The 11,411-nt window shown below is 43.4% G+C and overlaps 1 protein-coding gene across 16 annotated transcripts in view; it reads right to left on the bottom strand.

Moving 5' to 3' along the window:
- The window catches only part of Mbtd1 (mbt domain containing 1), a 65,980-nt gene that overhangs the window by 9,152 nt on the left and 45,417 nt on the right, over nt 1-11,411 (bottom strand). For all 16 annotated transcript variants that reach the window (XM_013077659.3, XM_021240115.2, XM_021240118.2 and 13 more), the window contains 7 exons: nt 10,990-11,224; nt 10,053-10,108; nt 9,635-9,739; nt 6,837-6,984; nt 5,424-5,506; nt 4,863-5,097; nt 4,064-4,141 (listed from right to left, as the gene is read on the bottom strand). In XM_013077659.3, the coding sequence (XP_012933113.1) occupies nt 4,064-4,141; nt 4,863-5,097; nt 5,424-5,506; nt 6,837-6,984; nt 9,635-9,739; nt 10,053-10,108; nt 10,990-11,224 (940 nt within the window). The remainder of the gene's footprint in view (nt 1-4,063; nt 4,142-4,862; nt 5,098-5,423; nt 5,507-6,836; nt 6,985-9,634; nt 9,740-10,052; nt 10,109-10,989; nt 11,225-11,411) is intronic.

The raw sequence follows: 11,411 nt of genomic DNA, 5'->3' as shown, positions 1-11,411 counted from the left end.
CATAATCCTGGTCCTGACTCCCAAATGCATCTTACACAAAATAAGGCGAAATGAACAAGAAAGCACCAGGGTAGAGAACATCTGGCCAATTTCTTTCAAGAAAATATTAGCTTAAGGGTGAAAAACCAAAACCAAAGCAAAACCAAAGGGAGGGAGGGAGAGAGAGAGAGGATTTTTTTGTTTGTGGAGCTGGGGCCGGGCAGGGCCTCACGCATGCCAGGCTGTGCCCCACTCCACAGCAGGCCGGGTGTGTGTGTGGGGGGTGGCACCTCACTGCCTGACCTCAGCAGCCCCACCCGGGCCTTGTATTACCTGGGAGGCAGGCAGTAGAAAAACACTGTAAAGCTGAGTAATATGCAGTGTGCTCGCTGTTAGTGAATGGTATACTTATTCTGAAAAGCATGTCTAAAATTCAAACTTTATGGCTTTCTGTCTGCCAATTCTTCATTTCTTCTGAAACAAACTTATTATACCCTTTGGTTAGTTTCATAAGCAAACATAAGCCTTCCAGGACTCAAATGACTTCACCAACCAAAAATACACCCAGAAGTTTGCAGACACTGAGCCGCCAAGTAAAGTGCATGGGTCAGGCAGAAAGCGGGAGGACATTTCCATCTCTGTCTGACTGTAAATCAGGCCTGTTTTCCTTCACAGGATACAATGACCCAGGTCAGAGCCATCAGAATTATGCTTCACAAAAGTGTCACTGAAGGGTACAGCTAAGCTAGACAGTGGACAGAAATGTGACCTGGAGGCCAAGACATTTTCTAGTGCGCTACATACTTGGAGGTCAAAGGGCAAGGAGAAATCTCACAGGAGCCCTGAAAACGGGGAAATTCAAGACAGAAATTAATGCTGCTTTTCCTGCTCTGGAATTACTACATACACTGTGAGGAAAAGAGGTTTTGAAACTGGATGGGCTACTCAATCCTCTAGGCAGGAAATTACTCTTATTTTCAACATTTATCCTTTTAAAGCACGGCTTGTTATCCATAAGCTAGAACCATAAAGCCCATCAGCTCTGTCTCTAACAAGCAAGCACTAGTGAAGAACTGGGGAAAGATTTTAAGTACCAAAACACCAAAGAGCTCTAAGAGGAAACAACAGAGCCAGGACACGATCATCCACCAGCAAACTCCAAAGACAAACAAGATTTTGTAGCCCAACTGCTACCAATAAATGCTTGCCTGCAATGGACGTCTTACGTTTCTAAACCCCAAGTTTTTTCTCTTGTGGGAGAAGTTTCTAATAAACTGTTGGGTAATATAAAAAAAAGATTAAGGAGCATATAGTTCTTTTACAGTGAAAATTGCTTCTTAATACAACAACACCATTTCTTTTCCTTTCATTCTTTTTTCTTTTGTGGTACCTGGAATTGAGCCCAGGGCCTTCCCATTGAGTTACATCCCCAGCTTTTGAGACAAGGTCTCTGACTGCTAAACTGCCCAGGCTGGGCTGGACCTTGTAGTCATTCTGCCTCAGCCTCCCAGAATGCTGGGATCACAGGTGTGCACCTGCACGGCTGGCTCTAGCAGTGTAATTTCTTACCTTTAATTCCAACATCAGTAAGTGTTAAGATTTTGGCAACAAAACCATGTTCATTTGGCAATACACTATAATCTTTACTACGTCCCCTTTTTTCTTTTTTGCAGTGCTGGAGGTTGAATCCAGAGCTCTGTGCCTGGTAGGCCTGGGTTTACCACTCACTACAACCGCAGGCCTTGCCCCTATTTTTGGACAGGGTCTTGATATGTTAGCTAAGCTGGGCTTGAACTTGCATTCCTTCCTGCCTCAGCCTCCTGAACAACTGGGATTACAGAGACGAGTGGCACTTGGCCCACGCAAGTATTTATAATATAGTTATGCACAAGAAAATGCTCCAGTCTGCAAGGTGTTGTGCAGTAAATCCAAGCTAGGTGTAGTGGTGCATGCCTATTGTCCCAGCACTTGGGAGGCTGAGGCAGGAGGATCACAAGTTCAAGGCCAGGCTGGGCTACATAACAAGACCCTGTTTCAAAAAACCAAACCAGGGCCAGGGATTTAGCTCAGTGGTTCTGGTGCCTGCCTCGGAAGCGCAAGGTCCCGAGTTTGATCCTCGGTACCAAAAACAAAACCAAACCAAAACATCCAAAAAACTGTAAATTCCCACATATATCTGGCCCCAAGGGTTTCTAATATGAGATTGTGGGCCTGTATTTTTTTTCCTTTTTTTGTTTGAAGAACCATCCAAAAGTGCTAGAGATGTCATAATATGAAGAGCTATCCAAATGTCACAGCTCAGAATGTGTTCCTTGTATAGTTAAATTAATTTTCCTGGAAAAATCCACAAATCTGGTAATGATAAATATCACGAAAAATTGAGGTACTTGTATTATTACTTCATTAATTACACATTTCTTCCCTGTTCCTAACCCATAATTCAAAAAATTTAAACCCCATAAGCCAGAAACAAACCCCTCAAAAGTTACACAAAGGAAAACATGTGAATTGGGAAAACAATGCCCATAAATTAGGAAGAAGTACTCTTTATAAACCACCAAGTAAATGAAAACCATTCTTAATTTTGTGTCTGAATAAAATTCGGAAATCGCAAGTCTTTTTTTTTTTTTTGTAGACAGGGTCTTGCTCAGCAGTTCAGACTGGCCTCGAACTCATGATGATCCTCCTACCTCAGCCTCCTGAGTGCTGGGATTCCAGGTGTGCTCCACGAGACAGGCTAACTCAGCCTGCCAGCACACCTGCTGTGGTTAACCCTCAGCCACTGAATTCCTGGGTAACTTCTTCCTAATTATCTAGGTGTGGTGGGAAGCCCCTGAGGTGCCTGTGCTGCAGTGCTCCCACCAGTTCTCTTCCCTGAGTACCTGAGCCCTGAGCAGTACCTGTGGGCAAAGCGCTCTCTGCATGTGGGAGGCTCAGCCTGGGGAGCCAGCAAGGGCCTAAGCCCTGCTATAGGGTGAGTGAGGCTCACATGGGAGGCTTCTGTTTGTGATGCATGCTGCAGCCAGTGCTAGAAATGTTTCAGTTTCTCACTTAAAAAATTTCAATTGACTGTAGCCAGAAGGGCAAGCGCAGAGTATGCCAGATTCTTCATGCTGTTTTAGTCTCTTGGTTAACAAGACAGATCAGCACTTATTTAAAAACACAGCAAACTGCAGGGCGTAGTGGCGCAGGCCTGAGATCCCAGCACTCAGGAGGCTGAGGCAGGAGGGTCACTTCGAGTTAGAAGCCAGCCTGGGCTACATAGCGGGACCTTGTCTCAAAAAACAAAAAACAAAGCAACCCCATGGCAAATTGGCTAGAAAAGTCTGTCAGTATTAATCCTCAGGTACTTTTCACTTATAAAAAAAAAAAAATCTTTGAATAAAAATAAACATCTTAAAGTGAAATATTCTATGACAGAGAGAAAAATCTGTGGCTTGCTATGGTATCAGAAAAAAAAAAAAAGATTTAAAAATAAATGTAATTATCAGTGTTTTTCATATAACACTGTGGCTATTAATGCCAACAAGAATTTAGGATAAGTTGGGGCCGGGGATTTAGCTCAGTGGTTTCGCTGCCTGCTGCACAAGCGCAGTTTGATCCCTGGTACCAAAAAAAAAAAAATTTAGGGTAAGGTAAAGTATGTCATAGAAAGCACATTTAGAAAAATCTGCTTTGTTAGCCATCAACTTGGATTTCTTCCAACCATTGTTATAGAAAAGTTGTACTTTGGAAGAAAGATGGATTTATTAGGATCCAGGTCTATTATAATCATCAAATGTCTTTTAAAAAAAAGTTTAAAAAGGTTAGCTTTTAACAGGTTTACGGATTATTTGAAGAATCATTCTTAGGCTGTCTTCTTGACCACGTATGCTTTGAATACCATGGTATTCATTTCTCTGGTCAGGTAAGTGTTTCTTGCTACTGGGAAGCTTTGCCTTTTACAGCATACTGCACCTTTAAGCATAATACATACTGCACAATCATCAGTTCTCACGAGGGCCGTAACTTTCTGTACAAGAAAAGCATGGCCCCAGCTGGTTAACAATGAGAAAATGTATGTAAACACCACATGGTGACCCACTTTTCTTATGTCCTTTGTATTGCTGGGACTTAGCCTTTTTCTTCTGCTTTGATGAAGCTGATTGGCTTTCTCTTGATGCTGAAAAAACAAAAGGGAAAAATTGGCACCAGGCAATTCCTTAGAATTCTAGCTATAACTCAGATGAACTATCTTTGTGAAGGCCACTATGCTCATGAAAGTATGTGATACTCTGAAAATAAGGGCCTATTTGTTCTTGCAAAACTACGACCATTACATCACACAAATTCTACTGTTCAATGGCACTCACTATACAGTACACCGATACAACTTTAATCTGTAACTTTTATCTTTGTGGTGCTCAGGACTGAACCCAGGGCCTTATGCACACAAAATGAGTATTTGGTACTTTTTTTTGGCGGGGGGGCTTATAAACTATACTTTTAAACTCACTAGAACAGCGGAATTTGGGGTGACTTATTTCTACAAGTCACTCTGTAACTGACCAGTGAGTTCACATAGCCATGGTACACACGGTCTGATCCTGATTCCTTACATCTTACCTGGAACCAGACACAGGTATCTTCTTGTCTGGTGAGCTCATAAGATGATTTGTGTGAGATCAGGCCTCTGGAGAACTGCTGATTTGTTTTCTAAGACCGGGTCTTGCTACGTAGTTCAGGCTGGCCCTGAACTCACTACGTAGCCCAGGCTGGCCTTAAGCTCACAGTGATCCTCCTGCCTCAGCCTCCTAAGTGCTAGGATTACAAGTGTGCACCACCACAGCCAGCTAGAATTGCAGATTTTTACAAAAGGACACCTTTTCTGTGCACCAACTTACACTGTGATGCTGGAGGCTGCAGCTGGTATCCAGTTAACTGACACCACCCGACAGGATAGAGGTCAGGGGACTCACAGTCTACCCACTGATCATACTCTTCTTCCCATCCATCAAAATGGATCCTCAAGAGACGATGAATAATTCGCGTTACCGTGGCTACACATATTAAACGTGGCTCCATGAGGTCTACTGCTTCTAATTTCATTCCTACACGAAATCCGTGATTTGGAACATCCTGACACAAAACAGGGAAGGATCAGTAGTGTGCAGAACAGAGGACAGGCAAGACTACAGACACCAAAACTACAGGAATTCTTTATGTGCACAAATCATGGGGGTGAAGTCTTTAAGAGCTAGTTAGGAAGGGTATTCATTTCTACTTCACTCAGATTAAAAATGAAACACTTTAGAAAGAAGCTTCTTTCCCCAAGTAGATATTCATAGTTTATCATCCTAAGGAAGCATTCATACTCATCTTCACTAAGAAATTCTAATACAGCAAAGGCATCTTCATCGACAAGGACTGACTGTTGTCATTACGAGGCTGCCAGGTAAATTTACCTTATTAAACAGTTTTACTGGTGCTGCAATGGAGCCAGATTCCCTGAGGTAGTCAAACCATTTAAAAGGAAGTTTTGTGTAACCTGAAAAACACAACTGGTTTAAGGAGCAGTTCATTCAAAATTGGCCAGTATTAACATGCAGGTAAAGAAACTCAACACACGAGATCTTGGGCCTCAGGTGCTAGGACGGACCTCTAAGTCACGCCCTAACGCTGGGTGCGCAGTGAGCCAGCCCTCCCTGCAGTGCAGGCGTCCTCCCTTTAGGACACGAGAGTGTCCTACTTACCTAGTGCAAGAGCCACAGGAAGGAGAGACTCCTGCTTTGTTTTTTTTTTTTGCGGGGCAGGGGCTGCACTATCATGAGCTACACAGAAACCTCAGATTTTTGTTCTTTCAGTCCTAAGCTTTGGAATAGTCTGGTACTCTATAGAGATATTTTCCTTTTTTTCAAAGAAAGAAAAGTAGCTGAGCAAATATTTTTATTAACCTTTGTTTTTACTTTCCTCCTCATCTTACAAAAAAAACCCCTCAAGGGTCAGATACTGAAATTAAAAAAATCACTAGTTAGGGCCGGAGATTTAGCTCAGTGGTTCCACTGCCTGCCTCGCAAGTGCAAGGTCCTGAGTTCGATCCCTGGTACCAAAAAAACAAAACAAAACCAAAAAAATCACTAGTTAAGTCATGAGAATTCTTTTTTCTGGTACTGGGAATCGATCTCAGGGCCTCACGCTTGCCAGGCAGGCGTCACGGCGCTGAGCTACATCCTGACCCAAGGTTTTTTTGTTGTTGTGTTTTGGTACCAGGGATCAAACTCGGGACACTGCACTTGGCTTGCGAGGCAGGCGGCGGAACCACTGAACTAAATCCCCAGCCCTCTATTTTGTTTTTTTTTTTACTGGGTGTCACTGTGTAGTTCATTCTGTCCTTGAACTCACTATATAGCCCAGGGTGGCCTCAAACTAGAGGGGAATCTTCCTGGCTCAGGTTCCAAAGTGCTGGGATTTCAGGCATGCACCACCATGCCCGGATAAATCGTGAGTTCTTAAAGACATTCATCTTTTTAAACCACCGCGTGGTACAGAGGAAAACCTCATTTCTTCAAAGGCTAAGTATCCATTTAAAAAATGCTCCCATGTGCCTCAGCATGTGGAGATCTCCAGAACAGGGATCCACACTGTAATGTGTGCAGATGCTCAAAGGAAAGCTCACCTAATGTATCAGAACTAAACTAATGCTTTAGTGCAAACCTCAGCTCTGTGTGAACCCATGTGTTTACCCCCCCCCACACACACACTCACTCACTCACGCCTGCCACAGTCCACCTACATGGCAAGGAAACCGAGCACCGTGCCCAAAGCAAGCAGCCAGCGCGTGCAAAGCAAAGGTTTGCGTTGGTCACTGGATGCGCTACCTCTGGGCGGGGTAAGTTCGATCATGTTAATTTCACAGAAACCAACGGGGAAAATGGAAGGGGAGGTTGCGTGGTAACAGAACCAGTCAGATCCGTCTGCTGCTTCCGAGCCATCGATCCCGATCATCAGGTATCCATCAGCCAGCACCTTTGAAAGGAAGAGAATCCCGAGTGCGAGGATTAGACACCATTGCCAAAGATCTCCTCAGAATAAAAAAGCTTTTTACTCAGTCATGTTAAGTAATAGAAGTTACAATAAAAAATCTATGTGAACTACAGTGTATCCTTGTATTATGAAGCTGATATTCTTTTTTTTTTTGGTACTGGGGATCAAACTCTGGTCCTTCCGCTTGCAAGGCAGGAGGCGGAACTGCTGAGCTAAATCCCCCACCCTGAAGCTGCTGTTCTTTTATAGGTTAACAGGCTACTATCAAGGGTTTCCCCCCCGGTGGTGCTGAGGACCGAAAGCAGGGCCTTAGCACTGAGCTCCAAGCCCAGCTCATTTTTTGTTTTGAGACAGGGTCTTGCTAAGTTGCCCAGGCTGGGCCAAACTTCAATCCTCCTGCCTCAGCCTTCTGGGGTACTGGTATTACACAGGTCTGAGCCACCGGGTCCAGCTTCTTCCTTTCTCTTCATTTATCACATACAGGAATTTTCCAAACATTCTCCACTTTCTTCAAGCTCCAGCTTGAGCTTTCTTATGCTCTAGCCCACAGAAGGGACCCTGTACTCCATTTTTCTATGCATGACTCATGTTGTAACAAGTAGCTTGCCTCACCTGTCTTGTTTTTTTCAGACAGAGTTTTACTTTGTAGTCCGGGCTGGCCTCAAACTCACTGAGATCCTCTTGCCTCAGCCCCCCTAGTTTCCCAGTGCTGAGACTGCAGGTAGGTGGCATCATGCCCGGCTACCTCCCCTCTGCATTTTTTTTTTTTGGTACCAGGGATCGAACTTGGGTCCTTGCGCTTGCGCAGCAGGGGGCAAAACCACTGAGCTAAATCCCTGCCCCCCCCCCCCCCGCATTTTTAACAAGACAAACTTCTCCATCTTCTCTATTACCACCAAGACCTTGTTCCAAAGAAGTCACTCTCTGGTCCCCAATCTCCATTAACATTAAACATATTTTATCCTCAGCACAGGAAAAGCACAAAGAAAGATCCAAACGTACAGAGAAGGCACAAGTACCGCTCAATGAACTCTGCATGTGCCGCGCCCAGGGACCACGGGACTCCTTGCCAGCCGCTTCTGTGCCTACCCAGCCCGCCATACTCACCAGTGTCCTGACCCAGTGGGCCTTCCTGTACACAGAGCCCCCAAACTTCCCCTCCTTGCGGGATCTGATGACTGTTAACAACTCTACTCTCTCACATTCTCTCCCGGACCTTCCTCACATCCGCGCCCCTATTATTCCCTGTACTTTCTGTGCCGGGTCACACAGCCCGGGGCCTATGCATGCTGGCAAGTGCTCTCCTCTCCTGCTCAGCTCCGTCCCTCACCCCGGCTCCAACCCTCTTGGGAGCCTTCATCTGACCTTGTGATCTTTTAAATTTTTTCTTTTTGTTATTGTTGTTTTTTAAATTTATTCTTTTATTGGTACATTTTAGGTATACAATACGTTTACATTTATCCTTGGGTGCTTGTACCTGTACGTGATGTATCTCGGTTCTTATTTTTTCCCCCATTCCCCATGCACCCTTTACCCCCTCCACCCTTCCCTATTTACATAGATTTTGTTTCCATTTTTTTCTTTTCTCATAATTTTTCCTTTCCCTTCTTCCCTTTCTTGTTGTTTTTTTGAGACAGGATCTCGATATGTAGTTCAGGGTGGCCTTGAACTCACTGTGTAGCCCAGGCTGGCTTCCCACTCTGGGAGACCCTCCTGCCTCAGCCTCCCAACTGCTGGGATTACAGGAGTGTGCCACCATGCGTGGCTTCACCTCTATGTTTTTAAGTTAGCCAGGAGATCTTGATTCTTACAGGGAATTGAGAAGTCCTCTTCTAGATGCTTTCATAAGAACAGTTATATGAGAGGGAAAAGAGAGAAGACAAAGTACTACCAAGAAGAAGAAAATTCATAAAAAGCAAACACAGAAAAGTGAGGATAAACTTGGTCTTGTTACAATTCTGTGGTATTGTTCAGACCAGTAAGGAACTTAAATCAACATTCTTTCTCTAATTTAGGATATACTTCTGTAAGTACGGGGAATAGACTCAAGATGACTATTCTGACAACAAGCAATAAAAAAACAAGATCTGAAGGTGGGTGTGGTAGTTTCTGCCTGTAATCCCAGCACTTGGGAGGCTGAGGCAAGAGTATTTGGGAGTTCAAGGTCAAACTGGGCTACACAGTGAGTTCAAGGCCAGCCTAAACTACCTAGCAAGACCCTGTCTCAACAAAGACAAGCACGCACACAAAGATCTGACAATAGAATTCAAATTCATTTTGAAATTTCAAATGGAATATGATGGGACCTCTTTCTTCTATCAGCTTGAAACCAGTTCCTATAATTGTTATTTCTGTATTTTATTTCTTTTGTCATGGTTTGTTTTTGGTACCGGGGATCGAACTAGGGACCTTGCGCTTGCGAGGCAGCCGCGCTTGCGAGGCAGCCGGCAGAACCACCTAGCTAAATCCCCGGCCCTATTTCTGTATTTTAAAATCTATTTTTTGTTTTGGTTTTTGAGACAGGAGTCCTTCTGCCTCAGCCTCCTGAATGCTGTGATTACAGGGCTGCACCACCATGCCCAGCTTAAAACGTAGTATCTTAAAAAAAAAAACAAAAAACCTATCATCTTACCTTTCTAATGGTCGCGACACATATTGTGGAAAGATTTAATGGGTCTATAGCCTCCAATTTCATTCTTTCCTTGAACCATTCTCCACTCTGGTCTACTTCTTTTACCTAGAAAATTATATGAAAGCACATATGCTGTTATAAGCATTGTCATCTTAATAATGAAAATATCACCAATTTGAAATGGTTTATCAGATGCCTTCTCCTACCTAATACTATAACTCAAATTTCCATTAGGAAATAAAGAGAGTCCAGACAAACAGAATTTACAAATAATTATAACAGAGATCTGTGACACCTATAAATTATAAGGCCTAGTAAAAGTACATATGTAACTGCCATTTCTGTAATTTTAGAAAACAACCCACAACCTTCTTTCAAACCTAACTTACAAATGAAGGTTCTTATAAAAACTTCTTACCTTAGCAAATAAATGTGGTGGTGTATCAAAATGTCCATCCTGTTTCTTTGTAATATCTACAAGGAAAAGTTACATACTAATCTGTCAGCATTTGTGAGAAGACCAAAAACCACGTCTCGTTGAAGGTTACACACTCACGAGGCAGAGGCATGCAACACTCTATGGCCAAGGACATGCCTTCCAGCCCTGGTGAATCGTGTGCTTTAACAGTCATTTCTTTCCTTGGGATACACATGCATATGCTAGACACAGTTCAGCCAAGCAGAATGCTGATACTCATGTAACCAGGGAATTACAACTTCAGACACGTGTTTAGATGTGTCTGGAACCCACAATTAATCTTGCCACTTTGATTAAAACTGAATTGAAAGAGAAAGACTATCTTGACATCTTTCAAATGGGCTGGATAAGAAAGAGGAAGAAAATAATTGTGATCAAAAGTATGTTATAATAGGGCCAGAGATTTAGCTCAGTGGTTCCAGCGCCTGCCTCACAAGCGCAAGGACCCGAGTTCGATCCCTGGTACCAACAACAACAAAAAAAGTACGATATAATAATCATTACACATGTATTATTTTTGTGGCACTGGGGACTGAACCCAAGGCTCTGTGGAGCAAAGTGTATTATTTTTTAATTGAGAGTAAGTGGAAGGAATACAAAGCAATTAGCTAGGACACTAAGATGGTGTGAACCCTTCATTAATTAAGGTAGAATAAGCAGCCCAAACAACTAGGATGCTGTTTTTGCCCCAAAGTGCTCGGAGTAGGGGGTCAAAACCAGGGTCTTGCACGTGCTAGGCAAATGGTCTACAGTGAGCTACATTCCTAGTCCTAGGATGCTGTATTTGGTCCATGCTGTCTTGCAAAGAAAAATAAACAAGTAGTGTAATTCGGCCTCTGTGCTCCTTCGCCCAGGAGTTCTTTTGACAGGTACTTACCAGATCTTTTGAATCGATGGCCTATGCTTCGAGACCAGCCAATGTGGTGGATTAAGGGGCTATGCATATGGCACCAGAAGTCGTCTGTCCTGTCTTCGCTCTCTTCATACACCAGTCTCAATCTCCCTCCGATGACACTTTCCACCACTGCTACTCGTGTTCGACACAGATGTCTCTTGTCAACCACTTCTACTCTCATGCAAGGCTTGAAAGGATACTGCATACTCTCTGAAACCTGAAACAGAAGCAGACAAAACCTATTCAGAACACACGACCAAAGCGGTATGATAAGCAATTTTAATACTGAGTGCTAAAGATACCAATGACACTTAATATTTAACATAGATCATCCAGTTCATGAAATTGAAATAACTCTAAGTATCTTCTAAGTTACTCTTTCAGTCCCGTGTTAAGATCCCCTT

The sequence above is a fragment of the Heterocephalus glaber genome, unplaced genomic scaffold (assembly GCF_053883595.1).
Source record: "Heterocephalus glaber isolate CG9 unplaced genomic scaffold, H.glaber_assembly_v1.0 deba00001773, whole genome shotgun sequence".
In the NCBI taxonomy this organism is placed as follows: Eukaryota; Metazoa; Chordata; class Mammalia; order Rodentia; family Bathyergidae; genus Heterocephalus; species Heterocephalus glaber.
Note: the sequence above shows the minus strand (reverse complement) of the source record. Positions and strands in the feature narration are given on the sequence as shown.